Source organism: Ambystoma mexicanum, chromosome 2q, assembly GCF_040938575.1.
Source record: "Ambystoma mexicanum isolate Mex_15411 chromosome 2q, UKY_AmexF1_1, whole genome shotgun sequence".
NCBI classification, from domain to species: domain Eukaryota; kingdom Metazoa; phylum Chordata; class Amphibia; order Caudata; family Ambystomatidae; genus Ambystoma; species Ambystoma mexicanum.
In genome coordinates this window covers 444,679,679-444,703,506 of record NC_090924.1, presented here as the reverse complement: position 1 = coordinate 444,703,506, position 23,828 = coordinate 444,679,679, and the positions used below count along the sequence as shown (strand labels likewise).

General features: G+C 46.5%; 1 protein-coding gene across 1 annotated transcript in view; it reads left to right on the top strand.

Annotated features, from left to right (window-relative positions):
- Positions 1-21,107, top strand: part of SUV39H1 (SUV39H1 histone lysine methyltransferase) — a 154,344-nt gene extending 133,237 nt beyond the window's left edge. The window contains exons 5-7 of the mRNA XM_069647522.1: positions 17,552-17,698; positions 18,314-18,443; positions 19,047-21,107. Coding sequence (XP_069503623.1) covers positions 17,552-17,698; positions 18,314-18,443; positions 19,047-19,180 — 411 coding nt within the window. The 3' untranslated portion in view covers positions 19,181-21,107. The remainder of the gene's footprint in view (positions 1-17,551; positions 17,699-18,313; positions 18,444-19,046) is intronic.
- The last annotated feature ends 2,721 nt before the right edge of the window (positions 21,108-23,828 follow it).

Below are 23,828 nucleotides of genomic sequence, written 5' to 3'. Positions count from 1 at the left end.
CATGGACAATGAAGAACAGAACCAGGAGGAATGTCTGGAAGACAGAACAGACATTATAGAAGAAGAAGAAGGCTTCGGGGTTAACCCAGAAGAGGGACCTTCACACCCCTGGCAATCACCATCAGTGTATTCCGACACTGATGTCCTAAACCTAACTCCTCCGGACAATTCTCCAGTTAGAAACACGTCTCCAATTGACGATCAGCCCACGTTCAATGCACTGTTGCGCAGAGCAGCAGCGCATTTCGAACTCGACACCGGGGAACTCTCTCCAGAATTGGACTTTGTAGAAAGAGTGATTAAAGAAAAACCCCCGGTCAGCCAGACCATTCCACTCCTCGCTTCAGTGAAGAGAAGGATCATACCTTCGCTGTCCACTCCCGCTATGATCAGAGGGGTCAATCCACGGATTGAAAAACTTTTCACTCCTTCACCCTCAGACCCCCTCTACATTAGGGGACATTCCATTCCGGATTCCCTAGTGGTTTCTAATACTAGAAAGAGGGCAGGGGTACCACTTTCCACCAGTGAGGCACCCCCTGACAAGGAGGGCAAGAGGCTATATGCCCTTGCAAAAAGAGTTACTTCCTCGGCTGCCTTCTCAGCAAGAATTGCCAACAACAATTCCTTGCTTGCAAGCTACGCAGACGCGCAGTGGGCCAAACTGCGAAAAGACGCCGAGGAAGCACCGGAGCCTTTACGTACGCGCCTACTGTCAACTATTGGCGAAGGAACCCAAGTGAACCAGAGCATTGTTAAAAACTCTCTGGACGCGGCAGAAACAGCAGGACGTTCCTTGGTACAAGGAATACTCCTAAAGCGCCATGTATGGCTGCGCAACTCAGGCTTTAAACCAGAGACACAGGCGTCTTTGATAAATAAACCTGTCGAGGACGCTAACCTCTTCGGAAAAGCGGTAGATGAAGCCTTAGAGATGGCTAAAAAAGAGTTCGACACTATCAAGACTCTCGACCAGATCTCTAAGCCCACTACCAGGCGCGGCTATGGCAACAAACGCTTTTTTCGTGGCCAACACCAACAACAAAATCAACATCAGCAATACCCTGCCACCAATTACCAAACCAATAGTGGGCAGTACAGCCAAAGAGGCCAACGCCGGGGCAAAGGGAGGGGTCGGGGATCCACCCCCAGAGGCTCCCAAGCCCCCAACAACTCCAAGTGACGCGAAGATTCGCGTCCCCTCCCATGCAACACCGGTCGGGGGCCGGATAACATCCTTTCTTCCTGCAGGGGAGGAGATAACGTCAGACCGCTGGGTACTGTCCACCGTAGCCCACGGATACTGTATCGAATTCAACAGTTCCCCATCCTACAGACCCCCGAGGGGACGTCGCATGACACCGGAACATCTTGCCATCCTTCTCCAAGAAGTACAACAACTACTGGAAAAAGGAGCCATAGAGGTCGTGCCTCTATCTCAGGTAACGGAAGGTATTTATTCAGTGTACTTCCTTGTACCCAAAAAGGATCTAACCATGCGCCCTGTATTAGATCTGCGCCCAGCGAACAAGTTTTTCAAACCCCAAAAGTTTCGTATGGTAACCTTACAGGAAGTAATCCCACTGCTTTCTCAGGGAGATTACATGACAACATTGGACATGAAAGATGCATACTTTCATATTTCAATGTTGCCAGCGCACAGAAAATACCTCAGGTTCATGATAGAGGGCAAACACTACCAGTTCAAAGTGCTACCCTTCGGCATAGCATCAGCACCAAGGGTATTCACGAAGGTGCTGGCAGTGGCAGCGGCCCACCTGCGCAGGTTGTCCATCCCAGTTTACCCTTACCTCGACGACTGGCTCATAACAGGGGATTCCTACGAAACATGCTTCTCCAATACCCAAAAGACAGTAGACCTTTTGTTTCAGTTGGGCTTCTCCATCAACGAAAAGAAGTCCAGTTTAGACCCCAGTCAAATCAAGCAATTCCTAGGGGCTATAATTCAAACAAAGGACGGCCTCGTCTTCCCCTCCAGAGAGAGGGTCCAAAACATGCTGTTTCAGATCCCTCAATATGTAACCGGTCGAGAGGTGACGGTACGCAAAGCAATGCGCTTGCTAGGAATGATGGCGTCGTGTATTTATTTGGTACCTCACGCGCGCCTGCGCATGCGCCCAATGCAAGAGTGGCTCAACAGCCAGTGGTGTCAGGCCAGCGGACTATGGGAGGATCTAGTTGTGGTCTCGCAGGCCTTAGTTCTCTCGCTACAGTGGTGGACAAAGGAAAACATGGAAAAAGGGAAACCCTTTGCCACACCCGCGGCGGAAGCCACTCTAACCACAGACGCATCCCTCACAGGATGGGGGGCGCACCTATCCCATCAGACTGCTCACGGAGTGTGGACTCCGAACGTAGCATCCAAACACATAAATCTACTGGTGCTACTAGCTGTGTTCAAGGCGCTAAGAGCCTTCCAGGAACACCTACAAGGCAAAACAGTAATGGTCCTTACAGACAGCACCACAGCCATGTACTACATCAACAAGCAAGGGGGCACCCACTCTCCAGGCCTGTCCAAGCTGGCCCAGAATATATGGAAGTGGGCTCTCAAACAGGACATGTTCCTACTATCACTACATGTACCCGGGGAACTCAATCTGCTAGCAGACAGTCTCAGCAGAGATTTCCCCCTGCCCAAAGAGTACGAATGGCGCCTGCACGAAGACATCGTCTTCGACGTCTTCACACAATGGGGATTCCCAGAAATAGACCTGTTCGCAACCCTGGAAAACTCACAATGCCTAAGTTACGCCTCCAGGTACCCCCAGAACCAATCCAAGGGGAACGGTCTGTCGATGCAATGGTCAGGGAAATTTGTTTACGCTTTTCCCCCGACTCCCCTTCTCAACAAAGTGGTGCACAAGATGCACCAGGAACAAGTGACCATGATACTAGTGGCCCCAATGTGGGCACGACAACCATGGTTCGCTCACTTGATGGAGATGTCTCTATCCCCCCCAGTAAAACTCCCCTGCCCGTACAACATGCTGTCTCAGGACAAAGGCAGGACTCTGCATCCATGCCCCCAGAACATGAACTTAGCAGCTTGGCTCCTGAGATCATAGAGTTCGGACATCTACAACTCCCGCAAAGATGCATGGACATCCTCAGGGAAGCCCGGAAACCGAACACTCGCCACTGCTATTCTAGCAAGTGGAAAAGATTTGTCATCTGGTGCAGGAGCAAAAGCATCAACCCTATTGACTGCTCTCCCACACATGTGGTCCTATACCTGACCCACCTATTGGATTCAGGTCTAGTGTTTAACTCCATTAAAGTCCACCTAGCTGCACTTTCTGCATACACCACTTCCCAACTCAAAGTGTCGTGGTGGAGGATCCCTGTTATAAAGGCCTTCATGGAGGGAGTCAAGAGAATACACCCCCCGATAGCTGACCCAGCTCCCGGATGGGACCTTAATGTGGTACTTACCAGACTCATGGGCTCTCCATTCGAACCCATGCACAAAGCATCTCTTAAACACCTCACGCTTAAGACTGCTTTTTTAATAGCTATCACCTCCATCAGGAGAGTAAGTGAACTTCAGGCTCTTTCTATTCTAGACCCCTTCGTTACAGTTCACAAAGATAAAGTGGTTCTACGCACTCACCCTAGGTTTGCTCCGAAATTTATTTCTAAATTCCACGTAAACCAATCTATAGAACTACCAACGTTCTTTCAAAATCCTTCCAATTTGGGAGAAAGGACTCTGCACACACTAGATGTACGCAGAGCGGTCATGTTCTACATGGAAAGAACCAGACCACTGAGGAAGACTAATCAGTTCTTCGTCTCGGTGGCAGCAGGAAGAGAAGGAGATGCAGTTTCAAAATCCACTATTTCTAGATGGATTGTTCAATGCATCACTCTCTGCTATACTCTTGCTAAGAGAGAACTGCCCTTTAGGCCAAGAGCACACTCTACTCGAGGCACGGGGGCATCCATAGCATTCATTGCAAATGTTCCCCTTGAGTCCATCTGCAAAGCGGCTACCTGGAGTTCTGTGCACACCTTTACAAAACACTACTGTCTAGATACACACTCTAGATCTGACTCCCAGGTGGGACAGGCAGTATTACGACACCTTTTCTCTACTGTTCCTTCTCATAACCCACCGCCAACTCCGGGTACTGCTCGCTAGTCTATGCACAGCATGTGATTCTAAGCAGATTAACAAACATCAGAAGAGAATGCATTGCTTACCGTAAAAGCATTTCTGATGATTGTATCTGCTTAGATTCACATGCGCCGGCCCTTCCTCCCCGCTCGGATGGAAGGAACATAGACTTCCTTTATATATCTCTCTTTTCTGTACTCACTCACGTCTAGAAGGCTCCCTCAGGGCAGAAAAAATACAAACAGAGGGACCTCGACGCGTGAGGGATTGTGGGTATAACGCACGTCACTATAGGGATAGTGTTTCAGACACGCCTTGTCGACGTCCCCTTTTCGACTACGAAAAACAAAATGCAATACTCCGCAGTGACCACTGGATGTCGGACCTATGCACAGCATGTGAATCTAAGCAGATACAATCATCAGAAATGCTTTTACGGTAAGTAATGCATTCTCATATATATATATATATATATATATATCTCACACCTCATAACTTGGTCTCCACGCTTACTTTATACTACCTCTTGTCAGAAATGAATAATCTGAGGGATCTCTACGCGTGAGGGATCATGGGGGTACAGTCAAAGTCGCACTGGGATAAGATTACAAACGACCAGTCGACGTCCCTTTTCGAACTTCGAAAACTTCATGTCCAATACTCTGCGCCTACCACTAGATGTCATGCCTGTGCAAAGCATGTGAATCTAAGCAGATACAAGGCGGTATGCCATGTTTTGATGGCAGCTGTTTCAACGTGCCCTTGTAGCTGCAGAACCCATTTTGACCTCTATTTGGCGCAAGGGTAGTTTAGACGCGGCTGACATTAAAGCCTATTTGTAAATGGCCCTCGTATCAAATGAGCCCAATTTAAAAAAAAAAAAAAAAAAAAAAAAACACACACGTAGAACGTGCATAAAAAAAAAGTAACCGCCCGCCTGTTTGAAAGTCCCCAATCTAGGGGACACTGTTTCTAGTGATGTTGGTTTTGTTTCCTTTTTTGAGGTAAGATTAGGAGCTTATGTACAAACTAGCGGGACGTGCAGCTGCTACCCTTTCCACATAGTCCTGCTCCCCCTTCCAAGATATGTTTAAAAGGGTAGTAGGCTTGGTGCATTGTCCGTGATGGGAAGTCCTATGAAAAATTCGGTTTTATACAGCGCATGAATTTTCAGGACACCCGCCCAGAAGCGTAAAGATGCTGGCCATTCAAGCTTTGGTGCCTCTACTCTAACCTGTGACAGGGCTGCACTATTTTAATACAGAGAAGCAGCCCTAATAATGGGCTCTGGTAGGCGGAAATCTAAAGTATAGCAACCTTGATGTGAGGGATTGGTACAGTACCAGTAAAAATATAGCGGCCCTGCTGAGAAATGCGGGTAATTACTCACTGAAAGTCGTGGTGTGTGAGGGAGAGGACTACCTGATTGGTGCATGCACGGTTTTTCCTGTATTTTCGTTGACTCATTCAGAACCTCCAGGGTTTAACACAGCGTGTCCTGTGCATCAATGGAACAGCCAGTATGTGAGCTACATGAATAAACCAGTTATGGTAAAGGTGCTGGCGTAGCTGCATCTATAAGGGATCCATGTCTACCCTTACCTGGATGACTGGCTCATCTGGGCGAGTTGAAGGGACATCGCCGTCGAGCACACGAGGACCATCCAAGTCCTGATGGATCTGGGGTTCTCGGTGAAGTCCTGCTTGGTGCCATCGCAGGACGCATTGTTTCTGGGATCCCGACGAAACAGTGTCATGTCTGGTGTCTCCGGAGGAGAGGATAAAGACTGTCAAAGGCTGTTGACCCTGAAGCTTGAAAGGGTGAGTCCATCAAATCCCTACTCGGCATGGTAGCATGCATCTACCTAATTAAGCTGTGCAGATTGCGGAAGCGGCCGCGGCAGGAGTTCCTCGACGCCCATTGGATTCAAGTTTTGGGAACCTTTGAGGACAAGATCACACTCTACGAGAGCTTCCGTCGAGCGATAAGGTGGTTGGGGGGGGGGGGGGTGCATGCACATCTGTCAGCAGGTGTGGATTTCCAGACCCCACCTCACCAGGAGACGGTCACAACAGACACCTCCCTGGAAGGGTGGGGAGCGCACACTGGAAGTCTCCACCCAAGAGGCCTGTGGCTACCGGAGGAGAAAACGTTGCACATCGTGTTGGAGCTGCGGGCAGTGTTTTGGGCTCTCAAGTCCTTCCTTCCCTCAAGGGCAAGGTGGTGCGGGTCTTTGAGGACAACACCACCACAATGTTCTACATCGGGAAGCAGGGGGGCACCAGATCCCCCGGCGCTCTCCAAAGAGGCGGAGGACCTATGGCACAGGGCCATCGCCCAGGGGGTGTTCCTCATCCCATTTCACCTGGCAGGAGTGAAGAACACTGTTCCCGACTTACTCAGCAGGGAGCTGTGCTTTTGCCACAACTGGGAACTTCGGGGCAATCTCCAGATCGATCTGTTTGCTAAGGCGACGAACACAAAGTGCCGGATGTTCGCTAGCTGGTTTCGCCAGCCGGGGAGCATGGGGGACGCTTCTTTTCCCTGGAATGACCTGTTCTTGTATGCGTTCCCTCCATTGCTTCTTCGACTAGTCAATCAACTCAGACGGTCCCGGTGCAGGATGATTCTAGTCGCACAGGCGTGGCTGAGACATATGGGACCCGAACCTTCTGGACATGCCCATGTCCCCTCCGTCAAGCTTCCAGCAGTCGCAGATCTTCTCGCCAGCGAAGGAGGTGTGATTCAGCGAACCTGGACGATGATGCAGAACTTGCAGGCCTGGCTCCTGCGGCACTAGGGTTCGGTGGATAAGATCTCCGGCAGACTGCAAAGGGGTGCTTGCCAAGGCCACGGCTTCATCTACACTGAAATGCTATCGACATAAGTGGAAGAGGTTCGTCGTTTGGTGCCATGCACAGAAGAAAGCCCCTCTACAGAAATGCCGTATTTGCCGTCGCTGGCCAAGGCAGGGCTGGCCCATGCCTCCAAGATTCATCTGGCGGCTAGCTCCTGCCACTGGAGCTCTGGGACGGTCATTGTTGTGGTCGCACCGTCTGGTTAAGGAGTTCATCAAAGGACTATTCTGTTCATTCCCGCCGGTGAAGGCTCCGGCACCAGCACCAGCGTGGGAACTGTGTTTGGTGCTGACTAGACTCATGGGTCCTCCATTCCATCCTATGCATTCAGCGAGTTTTTGTTGTGGAAAACAGCGTTCCTTGTTGCCATCACCTCTGCACGAGTGGGAGAGATTCAGGCCCTGTCCTGTAAGCCACCTTACTTGACTTTTCACGACACAAGGATGGTGCTGCGGACGCACCCCTCCTACATGCCCAAGGTGCTGTCAGACTTTCATCTAAACGAGCCCTTAGTGTTGCCTGTGTTTTTCCGATGCCTTTGTCACCAGCCGAAAGGACTTTGCACTTGCAAGATGTGGCTAGAGCGCTGAAGTTGTGGACCACACAGTTTCCAGAAGACGTTGCAACTTTTTGTGAACTTTGGCCCTGTGAACCGTGGGAAGGCCCTTTCCAAGGCTTCCATTTCCAGGTGGTTCTCCGGCTGCATCACTCAATGTCACAGGTTGGCAAACCGTCCGTTGCCTGGCTGTCCGAGAGCCTATTTGACCAGAGCGATCACTGCAACTATGGTGTTCCTGTCTGGTGTGCCTCTGCTGAACATCTGCAGGGCTGCTATGTGGAGGTCGACACACACCTTCATGAAGTTCTACTGTGTCGACAGGGATTCCAGGCAGGAGTCCTGAGTCGGCCAAGCAGTGCTGCGCAACCTGTTCGCTTGAAGGTGAGCCTGGTGAGGAGGTAAGAGATGCTTTAATGTTGAAATGTTTAATGTTGAGCCTTGCCACCTCTCGTGGTTGTGCATGTGTACTGCTTTGGATTCTTTTTTCATGAGCATGTGAATCCATGCCAGACCCGATGCTGAAGAAGTTACTTACATGTAACTGTTCTCCAGAAGAGTAGTGCCTTGATGGCCACTTTCAAGAGTTAGCCCTACTTTTGTTAGTTGGCCTTTTCCGGTTATTTCCTTTTTACGTCTGGTCACTCTAAGTAAATGGTCATCTTTTTGTTGCGAATTCATTAATGCAAATTTCACGCACCTTTTTATAAATTGGTGCTTTTTCTTTACTAGTTGAAAAGCCGCTTGATATGGAGTTCCTGCAGTGCAATATGCAGTCGTGGCAGAAATATTTTTTAAACTTTTATTACAGGGATTTCTTTACTCTAACGACTATCGGATCACAAGACTATGGAACGGAACGGAACTGAAATTGACTTTAGAGTGAACAAAATTATTTTTTGCATTTCCAGATAGCGTTCTCATTCCTTTCCAACCAATGTGACTGGACCAATCGAAGATGTCAATGTCGACATATCATAAAGCCCATGGTTTTACGGAAGGCTTTTACCTGGTTCATATTTGTGTGGCTCCCAAACAGTTATTGATGGCAATGTTATGGGGTCGGCTAATCGGCAAATGCACACGTGCAAATGGGAAGGGGGTGCATAATCTACATCTCTGATGTAAATGAGCCCATGCCTCATTCAGGGTCGAATCCTGTGGTTTTTATCTGCATCGTGCATTACCTCCAGCTGTAAAATGAGCTGTGCATAGAAAATGGTGTAAAAGGAGATGCAATTAAAAAAACCTCAAAGACCTCAACCACTTGGCCGTTCGGTATCAAATCCAGTTAGGCCTTAATCAAAACTACCCCCTTTCTAATCAGTTAATGTGGTACTCCTGGCTCAGGGCGCTACTTGCCTTTAAATTAAGAACCCTGAGCCAGTTTAGTTTGCAAGTTTAAGACCTGAACATTAGACTGTTTCATTATTCTTTCCATGTTTATCCAGGAAAGTAGTTGGGCAAGCCATCCCAAATTGGTTGTTGGATATGGCTGCTTCTTTCAGGCCTCCCCGGTATGCAAAATGTACATCATTTGCAACAAACTGCATTCGGATCTTTAAATGTGGTATTGACCTTCCAATGTACTTGTTCCTACCTGCTAATCATTGTGGTGAACGCAGAAAAAGTTGGGGGGGTAGAGGGGGGACCATCGCGGTGTAGCAATCATCGAGACTATATTGGTGTTAGGTTTTTTAAATATTTTTTTCCCCCCACACCTACATAGCCCAGCCATTATTTAAACCAAGCAAACTGGTATTTGAGTATATGGGATGTCATTGTAAGCCGAGGTGGCATGCAATGGAAGTAATGCAGAAGATCGCCAGTAGCAGAGTAGGATGCCTTTTCAATATCTTGTGCATGTCGAATGAGTACGCAGTTAAATCGAGAGGTGTCAATATAAATAAATGCGCGTCAATTTTAATTTTGGAACTTGATAACTATATCATTGCAGAAATGTTTTGCGGTTGTCCCCGTAGGCTTCTTATCTAGGGCATCTGCACTTAATGTAACTTCTACTTACAGTGGACCAGCTTTTATAAAGAGGTCCTTGTTTCAGGTAGGGCTGCGGATGTCTAATCCAGGGGTCTGCAAGCTTTGGTCTGCAGATGTTTTGAACTTCAACTCCCATCCGCCCCAGCCAGGATGATCAATGGAGGCACATCATTGGATAAGTAGTCCAACACATCCGGAAGGTCAGTTTACAGATCCCTGCCATAATCATTAAAGTAGAAATGGCTGCTCTTCTGATCTTTTGACAGCCTTGCAGTGAACTAAATTGTGTGGGCAAGATTGGTTGCTTAGTTTAGAGATGCTCTTGTGTAAGGTGTTTGCATTTCAAAATGAAAAATTCGAATTTTAATGAGAACTGATCCGTTGTGCTTCTGTGACTTCATATTGCCAATCCTTGCTGAACTTCAGCCAAATAAAATCTGTTATTTAAGGTACTGCGTGTCAGTTAGTGGCAACATCAGTTTCTTTTTTGGCTGCCATGACCCATCTGAATTGGCATAGGAGTTAGATGCAAAGTTACTTCACCAAGTAGAGTTTCCGTATGTTGCATGCGGTTTTTCAAAAGGACTTTGTTCAGATTAGATTATTCAATCGGATCGCAAAATAGCCAGTGCGCTTCAAAGTTCAGCTGTCGGGACTTTTAAATCCTTTGCGATATTCTAGTAATTGGCATTCTGCCAAGTTTTAGTTTTTTCATTGGAGCACTTTTAAGCTATTGCGTGTTTCTAGGCGAAGAAGCCTGTACAAAAGGCCTGTCTCCAAGCATTTAAGTATGGTGTTGGCACACCCTGCCACATTGTCTGCAGCTGGGTGTTGGTATCATATAGTAGGGTGAATTAATGAGTTTCCAGGCCTTAAATGCGTTAATGTTCCACTAGCCCTGCAGGTCGAACAACTTCGTTTGCTTCCTCAACTTGAAGAAATTAACCGACCTATGGCAACGGATGACCGCCCTTTTAGACATGCTTTCTGTAAAATGGTTCTGATCGCAATAAGCACACTAGTTTGGCACACTCCTGCCTCCCAGAAGCCAGTCACGCACAAACTAATTACTGCAGATTAATGTCAGATAATTTTCAAACATCCCTGACTTTTCATTGTACTCGCCAGCAAAGTAGAGCACCTTGTAAATAGTACTCTAACTCCATCAAATCTACTCACCTATGTGGGTGGGTGCATTTTTCATGTCATCGCCTACTCTAGACGGCCTTGCATTCTAAACTATACGTTGTGTACATTTACTCCTAAAATTCTGCTGCTCACGTAAATGCATGCAGCAATAAAGAGGAAATGTTTTGATTTCAGTCCTTCATTACTCTTCCTTGTTGCAGTCCTAACTATTTGAAGGATGTATTCCTCCTCCACAGTAGTCGTTGGATACTTTACCCATCTAAAGTCTAGTGCAGGCCTACCACCCACTGCTTGCACCCCCGGCCTTAATGAGGCCTGAAAGCATATTATATCATTGGACATGCTTTCGATTAGCTCACTCTGCCTTGTTCAGCCAGTATGTTGAGCCTGAAGCAGGAGTCCAGTCCTTGCGCAGTGAGTTCGTGTTGTAGGCAATATGCTTTTCATTGGAGTCCCCGGCTTGGACCCAGAGAAACATTTTTACGGGCATCTTTAAATTTTTGGTCCACAGTGGGTAATGGGTTGACAATATCGGCTGACATTGCAGTTTGGCATATTAAATCTAGCAGTACAGGGCCCACTTGTACTGGGTTTCTACAATGGGGTTTGCTTTCTCCAGTTTGGAAATATTAACATATCCGGATGCTTGGTATACCTCAGCCTATTCTCTCAGCATTGGGTTCTGTATGCAATATTCTTGTTGGCATCCAGGCTTGCATCTGCAATATAGGTCAGTGACCAACATCTAAGATGGAGTCTCTGGTGGAGGGAAAGCCTCGTTTTCTCTTGTTTCAGGTGCTGTAGCTGGCCTCGTTGTACCCACCTCTGCATGATTGAGAGGACAACGTAGGTGATGGAGACGTGTCCTTTCTTAAGGCTCTTATCTATATCTTGGCTCATTTCCCTACAATGGCAGCTACACATTGGAACTTACCTCCCCCTAGAATTGAGTCACACCTAGCATTCCGCAAAGCATTCAAAACCCTACTGTTTGTATGAAATGGTCGCTCGTAGCTCTCACCTGCTTTGTATGACACTGTATCCTTAACCATCCCCATGTATCGTCTCTAAGTTTTCACTGTATATGCTATGAAATGCTCAAGAGCAAATGAATGCCCATGTAATTAAGTCACCTTCATGCAATAGCGCCTCGGTGCCTCTGAGCGGCTAGTGCGCTAAATAAATAAAAAAAATAAAAATAAACTTACCCAGGATCTTCACGTGTGTTCAATTAGACCTGTGAACATGATTGTTTCTGGGGTCTCTTCCCAGTACATGTGTTTTACGTGGAAAAAGTTCCCCACAAAGAAAGTTCTGTACAGGATGAAGTTGGGTTTCTCTCCTCTCCTGGTCTGACAGATGCTGGTCTCATTGGCGCCATCTCAAGGTAATTTGCAAGTGTGGCCTCTTTGGCAAACTTTACTATGCCATTGCGGAGTGTGGCACAGCGGTGTCTGTGCTGTGAGGGACCACACGACCAGTGTGACTAATTGGCTTGTTCCCTACAAGGATGTGTAGAGGCTAAACTGCCCATGCCCCCTCAGCCCTTTGCCTCAGCCCTTGCACTTTTACATATCAAAAGCCAACATGAAAAGGTAAAACCGGCACAGTTAAGAGATAAAACTTTGCCTTGTGTGGAAACCTGGGCAGAGGGAAGGCTATGCTCTTAAGAGCAGTGTGAATGTGACCAAATAGCAACGCCAACAGTCCAAAACAATGTCCAATCAAGGTTCCATAAAAATGTGTACCTTTTTAATAAAACACACCTGCAAAATAAAAAGAAAAACACTACACAAAACCCACCCTGAGAGCAAAGATTAAGCAATGGAGCACTTTAATTAATGCATCGGGGGTGAAAAGCAAGTAAACCACATCGTTCTCAGAAAGGATGTTTCTTGGATGCAAAAGGTGCATACGTGGCATAACCAGTGTCTAGGCCCGAAATGGACCAATTGGCAGTTATGGGTCGATAGTACCAGTTTCGGTTCTTTGGCTGGTAAAACGGCATTGAACCGAGCAAAATGAGGATTTGTCATACCTAGTGAAACACTGGAATCAAACCGCTGCGGCTGTCAGCCCTAGTTATTCCTGCAGTATCGCACATGGTTCAAGGAGGAAAATCTGATGGCAGGAACACTTTTTGCTAACAGACCTCACAAAACAGTTGGTGTGATATGCCTCACGCACTGGGTGCAGCCCAACCCTGGATCTGCCAGTTCAGTCAGTGGTTCAACCATGATAAACATGAACGCAGCAATGTTCTGGAGCTCGGGACCATTCATGTAGAAGCACTCTACACATTCAATGGCAACAGTGTGTGCATGTATTAGATCAAGCTGGAGGGGTGAGGGGGCCCCAGGCCCCACCACACTATTAGCAGTGCTGATTTGGGAGTGGGCCCTGGGACAATGCATATGTCTTTGGGCCACATGTTGAGTGTGGTGGCACAGGCCTGCGTAATGCTTCGATCATGCTGCTCTGAACTTGACACGTGTCTAGTGATGGCTACTGGTTGCCGCTGTGCCATGCGTCTTGTCTCAAATGACCTATTCTACTTTTCCAATTCACTTATGAATGGGAGTTGCACACCTCAGAACTCGCAACCTACGTTTTTTGGAGTGTCCAACTAGAAATGCAGATTCAATACGAAATACAGATTCTTTGCTTTGTGGGCATGGGGACAATGTTTCTGGATGAGGTTCGATTCATTGAGCCAAGTGGACACTGCCACCAGGTCATCTTCAGAATGAGGGCGATTGGAGGAAATATGCAATCTACACACCATTCTATAATGCTCTTAGTGACTTCTTACTGTCAGCCATGACCTGGTTTTCAGGCTTGATGGAGCTTGCCGTGGAAGGGCTAATAGTTTTTTTTTTTTTTTTTTTTTTTAAGCTTCCATCACCCCCGAGTCACCCAACCTCAGTTTGAACGGAATAGGATGAAATTACCGAATATAATTTACCGACTTTACAAAAAAACCTAAAATGCATACCACCAAAGGTTCGAACACCAAAAGGTCGAACCTTTTGTGGTCTGCATTTTGGGTAGGTTAAAAAAAGACCAAAGACTGCTGGGGTGTACCCCGCTCACTATACTGTATAGTATGGTGAGCGGGGTGTTGCGGGGACACCGCCGCAGCTGCCTGAAAAAAAAGCTGCAGGGTTGTACCCTGCAATACCCCGCTCACCATACTTAAGTATAGTGAGCGGGGGTTGCAGGGGACACCCCTGCAGCTCACCGACCAAAAGTTTAAAAAAAAAACACCCTGCCAAGCGGGTTTCACGATCAGAGGCGAAAGGGAACCAGCATCGCAGGGACACAGCACGTCGGATCGGAAAGAAAGTGATGGGGTCGTGTTGTGGATGTGGGTGGGGGGGTGTTTGTATGGATTTATTTTTTATGGATGTCCGTATGGGAAATGTAAATTTTTGTATTGCTTACATATCCCATGCAGACCTTTTGCATGCAGTTATTTATGTCGCTGGAAAATCAGCCGCAGGAAAATCACACAGATCCGTCTGAATCATTGAATCATTGAAAATAGGCCACCTAAGACTTTCGCAGGACAATCTTAAGAGCATTCAGTGGGCCAGAAAGCAGTCCACGCAGTTCCAGTATAGGAGCAATTGGCTGAGATTTTAACATTGGTCTATTGATCATTCTTAACCTGTCAAAATGATCTCTTGATAAGATGCTATCTATGTTGGTAGACTCCTGTAGGACATGCCTTGTGGCGAGCCACCTGCATAAATTCATTGTCAATGTTCAATCCAGTCATCGGGCAATCAGACGGTGTTTCACAGTTGTTTCTACTAGTTAAGACATCACGTCCATTGTGGGGGACTTGATTTGGGTCCTGCCTGTTACCATGGATAAGCCCTTCAAAACCGTGGCTTTGACGGAGTAATTTGTCACACAGAAAACCTGCGTTCCTGGTAGCAACCACACCAGCTAGACCCATTGGAGAAGCTCTGTTTCGTCACTTCACATTGAAGAAGTGGTGATGCAAACATACCCTACGTTCTTGCACAAGATTCCTAATTCAGTCTCGACCATGAGCCATCTCTGCCGGCTCTTTCAGAACTGTCTGCGCCAAAACCAGTCTGTTCACGCTCATGATGTTTAGAAGGCATTGAAATTGTATCTGGACAGAACAAAATGTTAGGAAGGTTGATAATCTTACCTTTTGGGGGCTCACAGTAAGGCTCACGTGTCCATAGCATGTTTGGTAATGGGGCTAACTCAGTCATTGCAACAAGTGTCAGTCCCATGGGACCTTAAAGCACACGCAGTTGGAGCCACCTGCAGGTTTTGTGGGATGTTGTTGCGAAAATTGCACTGTGGTCTTTTCTTTCTGGGTTCTGCAAGCACTACTATATGGGTACTTCTAGCATGGCAGGTGAGATTCGGTAAGGCTGACCCTAAGAGCCTACTCGCTTCAAGTAGTTCTTTACACTGAAACTGATTATTTGGTTCTCTTCCATAAAATATGGAGGGAAGGTATATAGGAGCAAGAAAGTTACTCACCATAGTGATTACTGTATTTTAGTACATGTCCCCCTCCCATCGTCTGTTATATTGCTAGTGAGGAACCACTCTAATGTGGAATATATGGGGACTAGTGAATGTTTCTACTGGATGGATTCTACATGCATGGGCGCCACACCAAGTTTCAATATGGAGAAATGTTTTGCTGTGTAAGTTTACTGGTCCTGTCCCCATGGAATACACACCCATAAAGTGAAGAAAAGGACTATGGAATGGACTAGTAGTACAGTAGTCGCTACAGTGAGTAACTTATTTTTTTTCTTCTTTAAATCATTAACCAAACCTTTTAGCCAAAATGTTTTGAAGCCGGTCTTCAATAATTTGCTAATAGTAACATTTTTAAATGTTATATTCATTTTAATCACTTTTCAAAATGTAAAATTTGCTATGCAAGTTGCACCTTGCTTGCACATGGACCCTACGTCCTTTGCTGAACATTTCATGCTTCTAAATTGCATTAAGTGATCCTGCACCAGTTGGTTTTTCATTGTTCTGCACCATGCTCCTATGATTCATTAGTTGGCAAAACGTTTGGGCTCCATAGGCTGTTGCTGTAAGCAAACGCTCATAGGATCGGACATAGGTTGCGACATCTAAGTGGCTTAATTCCCTTCTTTCTTGGTAATTGTACCTGCTTGAAATAACCCAATGGATAACACTCCTGACTCCTGCCATGGAAGCCTGCTCCAGGCATGCAGAAGGTGGGGGGGGGGGGGGGTGGATGTGGGAGGGGGTAAGTGAATTTCTAAATGATCGAATCAGTTTGTATTCTTCCCCTGAGTAGGCTATTCTTGTTGTACACCTCCCTTTTATACAAATACCACATTTCTATGCAACTTTACACCCATTTTGGTACATGTCAAGTATTCTGTTCCTCTGTCATGGCGGTAGGTGCCCGCGAGTTAAGCCTTTTCAGAGATCTGTTGCAGGCACATGTGGCATTCCTCCCATTTTGTGTTACCACTAAACACTGTCCAATCATAGGATTCCAGCACTTTGGTATGCATAGCCCAGTCTTTCATAAATGTACTCCACTTCCACTGTGACCTTTTTTAGCCCTCAGTCTTTCTGCCCTCCGTCTGGTGTGCCAACATGTTGCTTTTCTGACAATACTATGGCAGTTTCATGTGCAAGAGGAGCACAAAATCTCTACGTTGTCTGGTAATGACCTATATTCCTTCACCTTGCTGCTTACTACATGACGGGGATTGGCAACAAAATGGTTACTTTTGAGCAGACTTGCCTTCTGCAACCACAGCTTCACCAGGAAGTGCTCTAGGAGGATCCCCTTGCAGGAGGCTGCCTCAAGGCAGCTTTTCTTGATGTATGCCTTCTCGATAGAAACATGATTTGGTCCGGGGGAAATGCGCATTACCTGGTGATCAGTCTTTCAGCAGGGGATCTTCTCCGTCCCAGTTTCTTTCCAACATTGTTGCCAAAATTCAGAACGAGTCAGAATTGCTTAATGGTCTTTTCAGGCAGATGCTGCTTCTCTGATGTGGTAACCAGCTAATCTTTCTGGATTCCAGTTTAGGAGTGTTCGACACCTACAAATGAAATGGGAGTGAATGTAGGAGTAGAATGTTACCGGTTATGTGGACTTGAGTCTTCATCCACATACCTTGTCTGCAGACAACTCTGACAAAACATTGTTTCTGTTCTAGCCTAGTTGTGGGCAGACCCAGGTGTAGGTGTTCATTTGCACGTGCCGTGTTTTTGTGCTTTGAAGATGTTTTTATATGTAAAAGAAAAGCCCCTGTTGGGTCTGATCAAAAAATGACGGGTGTACGAAGTACAGCTGGTTATACGTGCAGTAATGTTTTCAGTATTTCATGCCTGAAAGGAATACTGGTCTAAATAATGGACAACCAACCCTTCTTGTCTCCGTTTTGAGTTATCTGGTCTTTGTTACTGCAGGTAGAGTTGATGGACTTAATGAGGAAAACCTGCTCTAGGCTGTTGGTTGTAATAATTTGGCATTTGTAGCTAGTGTTTTGGAGAAGCTTACTGCAAGGTTGTAACCATCCAGAACATTACTATGAAGAACCACAGTTAAATTGAATTGTTCTACTTTTGAAGACTCGCCTCGCCCACTGTATTTTTGGATTTTTGTTTGGGTGACTGTTGGTTCTGTATCTTGGTTGAAATCTCCTGTGTCGCCCATGTTACTCTTTCTCCAATCTCAATAACTTTATGCTGCTTTCACTTACTCCCTGTCAGCAATTCTCTTAATGCATTGTCGTCCACTGCCTCACTGAGCTGCCATTTCATTACTTTACCCCTTCTTTCCTGACCAGATTATCACCTCGGAGGAGGCGGAGCGTCGTGGTCAGATCTATGACCGCCAGGGTGCCACATACCTCTTTGATCTGGACTATGTGGAGGACGTCTACACAGTGGATGCCGCCTACTACGGCAACATCTCCCACTTTGTTAACCACAGTGTAAGTTGCATCAGTGCATGGGCTTTATTCCTAAATCCAGATCCCACAGTGAACAATCGTTTTTAAGGCACAATGGAATAAGTGTTCAGGCAGGGTTAACTTGCAACCTGAAAAGTATCAGCCAGTTAGAAAGTCGAACCCCTCCTTTCCCCCCTCTAGTGTCTACACACAGCGCAACATTTCTTACTCCCAATCCAGTTTCATTTTCCAGGGGCTGGTGCAAATTTTGTGGCCTGGTTAAAGTTCTTTTTCTGAGAGCTACGTGCTTGCACTTTTTAACAAGTATATAGCTTTTGGTCCCTATTCCTGTGCCAGCAGTAGTTCGGGAATCGCAGTTTAAGACTGGAGTGTAAGAGGAGTTTAATTACTACCCAATGTTTGGGTTAGTTTGGTCAGTCAGTGTAACTGGCTATTTGGAAAGTTAATTTAAAAAATGTTCTTCTGTCCATTGCTTTCACTTAGTGAAATGTGGGATCAACAGTCTTATTAGTAAGAAAGTTGTTTAACTTGAATTGCAAGCAGCTTGCATTGTGGCAGGCCTGGAGGGAAGGGTGGGGATGGATCAATTTGCTTTGTCTACCCTTACTTTAGCCCATATTCTTCCTCTTTCTGCAGTGTAACCCAAACCTCCAAGTCTACAATGTTTTTATTGAAAACTTGGACGAAAGATTGCCTCGCATTGCTTTCTTTGCCACACGCACCATCCGAGTCGGAGAGGAGCTCACGTTTGATTACAACATGCAAGGTATGCAGGGACTGCAGATGGGTGGGTTGGTCAGGCTGTACTGGTATAAAATGGTATAGGCATGTTGCTGCTATCCCTAGAATGTATGCTGCCGGTCATTTGCTTGCAGTAGTATGATCATGTATTTCTCAGTACTGCTAGTAATGGGTTTTCGGTGCATTTGCAGGGAGGTTATGACTTTGCTACTGGAATAGTGTGTATGCAGGCAATTAAGGCACAAAATGGTTTTCATGGGCATTACGGTAAACTGACAGGAATCTACTCACCCACACGCGTAGTCTGAGACCTTGCTGGTGAGTACAGGGAGGTTTGGAACGGTTTAATGCAAACACATTTTGTTTACAGTAAGTGGAAAATAAGTTTCTCTGTGCATGGTTGACCCCAGGGTGGTAGCATTGTGCTGATGTGACCTGCACTGTTTTGCAAACTGACTGGTACATTTTGCCGCCATGGAGCGAGTACGTTAGTATGTAAACTGAGGAAAACTACCTGCAGGACTAGTGGGATTTTTAAGAAGTTGCAATGGGACTGGGGGTGGTAATAGGCAGTACACTAGAGCAGTCCAGCTGCCTCACCATGTCGCCCTGTCCTCTTGCCTTTTAGTTGATCCTGTCGATGTTGAAAGCACACGGATGGACTCCAACTTCGGACTAGCAGGCATGGCGGGTTCTCCGAAGAAGCGCTTGCGGATAGAGTGTAAATGTGGCTCGGAGAGCTGCAGGAAATATCTCTTTTAGCAGGCACAACTACTTTCAGCCAACAATTCTGTCAGCGCTTTCGTTTTTGTTTTCTCTTTGTATACTTTATTGAAATGACAAACATTTTGGGAAAACGTGGATGGGGATTACTGGCCATGTCTGACTAGTGGCAGGAAAAATAGTTGAGGGGTGGTAGGGCGGTGGCTTGCGAGAGAAATACTTGCTGCAAACCAATGAACTGATGAGTCGGGTCCAGTATCTTGAGTGCTTTTGGTTCGCAGCTGAGATCGTTCCCGTCCTCTCCAGTGGTGTCGAGGCTGTCACCACAAGCTTTTATCTCCGTCCACCCCAACCATTTGAGAACCAGCACTTGGTTAAGTCCTAACAAATAGATTTTACAATCTCTTATTTTCAATGTTTTTGTTTTTAATCTTTCGGCTCGGGGAAAGTCCTGGTTCGAAGTCCACAACCAGTTTGCGTTGCCAGACCTTTTGTGTAATGGGGGAGGAGGGAGATTAAGTGTTTATACAAAGGTTGTTATTGATGCCCTTTCCCATGTTAGGAGCTGAAATTATGCAGTTTCTCAGTGTAGTAGGAAGTGGGGTCCATGAATATGTAAAACTCGACTAGCAGTCACAGCCATAAAAATGTCATGTGGTCTTTTAAACTAACTTATGATTGTTTCTCAGTTGTAGGTCCCTACAACTGTAAAGCCTGTATGGTGGGAGGAGGACTGTTTTTTGTTTTGGAAAGTGACTGTGAACGTAAGCAACCTGCAGACCGCTGCACCTATACTGGGTCGTCTTCTCACTCACCCTATCACTGTGCACACTACAGGAGTCGGTCTATCTGTATAGACTAAACATCCCATCTGGGAATTTTTTCTTAAAGGCAGGAATGTAAGCGGCGTAGTTTCTAATGGCCAGGCTGACTGTCTGCACTTCCTTGAAGGGAGACATAAACCAGATGTGGCAAGGATCCAGGGCCTATACTTTAACCAGATTAGCCTTTTCTGTGATTGTGTTCCACTTTCTGTGCTGGTCGCCGCAAGTTAAAGCTGGTTGTGCTGAACAAAGTTAAGGTTCTGTATATTGGTTGCCATCTGTATCCTTAGTCCCACATGGTCAGATTCTCGAACAGCTGCCTGGGCACCTTAATTGCTGGGTGCTGCTGGTATGACCACTTGCAGCTGCAGGTGTCCTTGCAACATTCTAGTTGACTGGTTTCCAGCAAAGTTTTGTTTCAGTGCTTTCTGGGCTGTTGGGCCACATAAAGTTGCCAAATGCATTGTGGCATGAACTGCCAGGCTCTAGCGTTCCCTGATTGTAGAATGTAAATATGTATGTATTACCTCATTTTGTATATAACATCTTTTTACACATTTAAAACTTGAAGAGGCTTTTATGAAATGTTTTTACTTCAGTATGTTTGTTTTTATATGGAGCTTGCAGAATCCCTGCTGTCAAGGCCACTCTCCGCAATGCCACAATTCCCCTTTCTTGTCTCTGCTTTGAAGTGCTCTTATTTGGAAACGGGTAGATTGTTTCTATCCCATGCAGTGTGACCTGTTTTTGGTACATTTTTTTTATTCTGAAAGATCAGAGGGGTCAATTTTTGTGCAGAACACTAGCAATGTGTACCAAAACCTGAGCTTTTCTCATTTGAATCATGAGATTTCCCTTCAAGCAAAGGGCTCCAGAGGAACAGGAAATCTCTTGGCACGTGATTGAAGTGGTGAAAAAGGAGTTTAATTGAAACTAATGCAACTTCTATTTCAGGGAGCAGGTTTCTTTTATGTTTCGCCAGTTTTAAAATGGAATATGTAAATGTTGATGTGCAAGGCAGGAACCTCCAGACTTGCCTTTCGACATAATGAACTTAGTTGGGTAGGCAGTCTATGTACTATGCCATTGCTAATCTGCGTTTCCGTTTATTTTGAATAAAACATACTGATTTTGTTTTGTAATTTCTTGTATTGATTACTGATTACATGAAGCACCTGTAAAGAGGCATGTGACGCTTGATTTTTTTTTTTTTGCTGTCAAAACAACTTGGATACAAAATAAGTTTACCTGTTGTGGCCCAAGTACACTTACATGTTTGTGTGTGAATGTTTCCCATTTTTTTTTTTTTGCCAATCAAGTTTTTATTGGTGAATTTGCATTGTTACAACATACAATGTTGAACTTCCCTGTTCCAGACATACATTCACCTTATGAGGTTTCCGTTTTTCTCCCTCCACCCCCAACAAGAAACAAACGCCCTCTCCCGCTCCCCACCCTCCCTCTTTCCCCTGTCCGTTATATCCTTAGAGAGGCACAGCTCCTCCCTACTGATGTGGTCCATCCAGACCGAAACACGTGTCTGGGGATGCTGTTGGTACTCTTGTTCAGAGAAGAATTGCCTGGCATTTCTGTGCTGGACTGCCCCAGGGCAGGACAAAGACTGATATGTTTGGGATATTTCTTCTCTGTGAAAGATAGTGAGCTAAAGACTCTGGGTAAGTCTATCATAACCAGGACTAATGTCTGGCAGAGGGACTCCCAGGACCCCCCCTTAAGCTCCAGGGCTGCCACCCCTGTAGTCTTTGTTCTCCATGTTCAGCTCATAGTGTTGCTTACTACTTTTATAGTTGACTAAGAAAAGTCCCTACCACGTGCTCCCTTTTGGGGTCCCCATTTCAACGTCAGGGTCTCGATTGGAGCAGTTACCTTGGGTTCCTATCTCTACCCCTTCATAATGTGCACTGTTGTCTTCTCACCCTTTCCTTTCGCCTGTGTTTCTTCTAGGACCACAGCTTTCCCCAGCCTGAGCCAGACTCGTTACTCCATCGTCCCTTCCCCCTTTCAGTTATGGTTTCTCGGGATCCTACTTCGCAAGGAAGGCAGCCCATTCGAAGGGATTGTGTCCTCCGACGTATTCCTCATCTTAGATATATCCTTCCAGCTCTGCTGGCCTCGGAAATTTTTTTCTCTAGAGGGCGCTGCGCGTCGACGTCCCTCGAGTCGATGTCCTTCGACAGCCGCCGTATCGACGCTCGACGTCATCCTGCCTATAAAGGCCACGCGCAGCGTCCGTTGCTCAGTTCCGTTTTTCCGCGCTTACTCGGTGCCTCGGAATACCGTTGCTCAGTTCTTAGTCAGATTAATACCTATTTACCTCGAGTTATTCGATCCGTACTCGATGGCTTCCTCGTCGGAACCGACAACTCCTCGATCCGGCTTCAAAAAATGTCGAGATTGTGGGAAAAAGATGTCGTTGACCGATCCTCACAGAAATTGTCTGTGGTGCTTGGGAGCTGAACACCATTGTTCGGAATGTGAGGACTGTATGTCCATGACGGCTAAGGCCCTGAAGGAGCGTAGGGGGAAGCTGGAGAAAGGTAAGACTTTTTTAAAGCTTCTTCGTCGACGAAGTCGAGACATTCGTCTCCTCGTGGGTCTCATCACTCCTCGAGATCGAAGCACTCGAAGAGGAGACGTCGAAGATCCCCTTCTCCGTCTTCCTCTTCCTCTGTTTCACCAAAAAGAATCCCTTGCCCCACGAAACATAGTTCCCGGGCTGAATGGGAGGAATTCCGAAAAAATATGATGAGCGTCTTCGAGAAAGCGGCCTCGACCCCCTCGAAGACTGCCGAGAGCGATGCTCTGGTCGAAAGACCCGAAGGTCAAAAACGGCGCGAGTCGCAGTACCCGGCGAAAGAAACCTCTCGAGCGCGTCTCGAACCCTCAAGCAGGACTATGACCTCCAAACCTTCCTCGAAGGTTCCGTCGACGCCGTCGACTAAGGTTCCGTCGACGTCGATGTCTTCGACGCCGTTGTCGAAGGGACCTTCGACACACGGGTCTGTCGACTCGACGCCGGCCTCGACGCCAAGAAAAGTCACGGTGACCACACATCCAGTGACTATCCCCAGGCCCTCGACGTCGATGGCGTCGATATTGTCGAGTAGAATTCCAATTCTGTCGAGGTCCTCGAGGCCTCCACCTCTGTTTTCGACGCCACGCTCGAAGCCTTCGACGTCGGCGTCGACGACATCGACGTTTTCGAGGCCAATAATGACAAGTTCGGCACCCTCTGCCTTGGAAATGGGATTTACTCCCTTTATGAGTTCAGAACAATTGAGAACTATATCCTCAATTTTAGAAGAGGGTGATTTGTCTGAACAAGGCACATTTGAGTTACAGGGACCTGTAACCCCAGTTGGAGAGGAATTTTCCTCTGAAGAGTGCAGATTAAAGGATCTTCATGATTCTTTACATGAGGCAAGTGGGTTAGACACTTCCCCTGAGGTGCATTTTGCTAAGCCAGACCCGGGGGAGCATGCTGAAACCCCCTAAAGAGCCTTAATGGCCAGGATTACAGAGTTCATGGGGTGGTCTGCACCTTCACAATCTTTCCAGCAAGATGACCTCACGGATATTCTTGACAAAGGCCCACAAGAGGATCCGGTGGTGCCCTTTCATAAAGCTCTTCAGAGAAAGATCATGACAAACTGGGAAACCCCAGATGTAATACCAGCAGTAAATAAAAAACTGTCTGCAAAGTACAGGGTATCTTCCACAGACCCAGAGTTTTTGTCTAAACATCCATCCCCAGAAAGTCTGGTGGTACAAGCAGCATCCTCTACCGATGTCAAGACGGCTTATCCTACTGTCCCACAGGACAGGGACGATAAAAAATATGA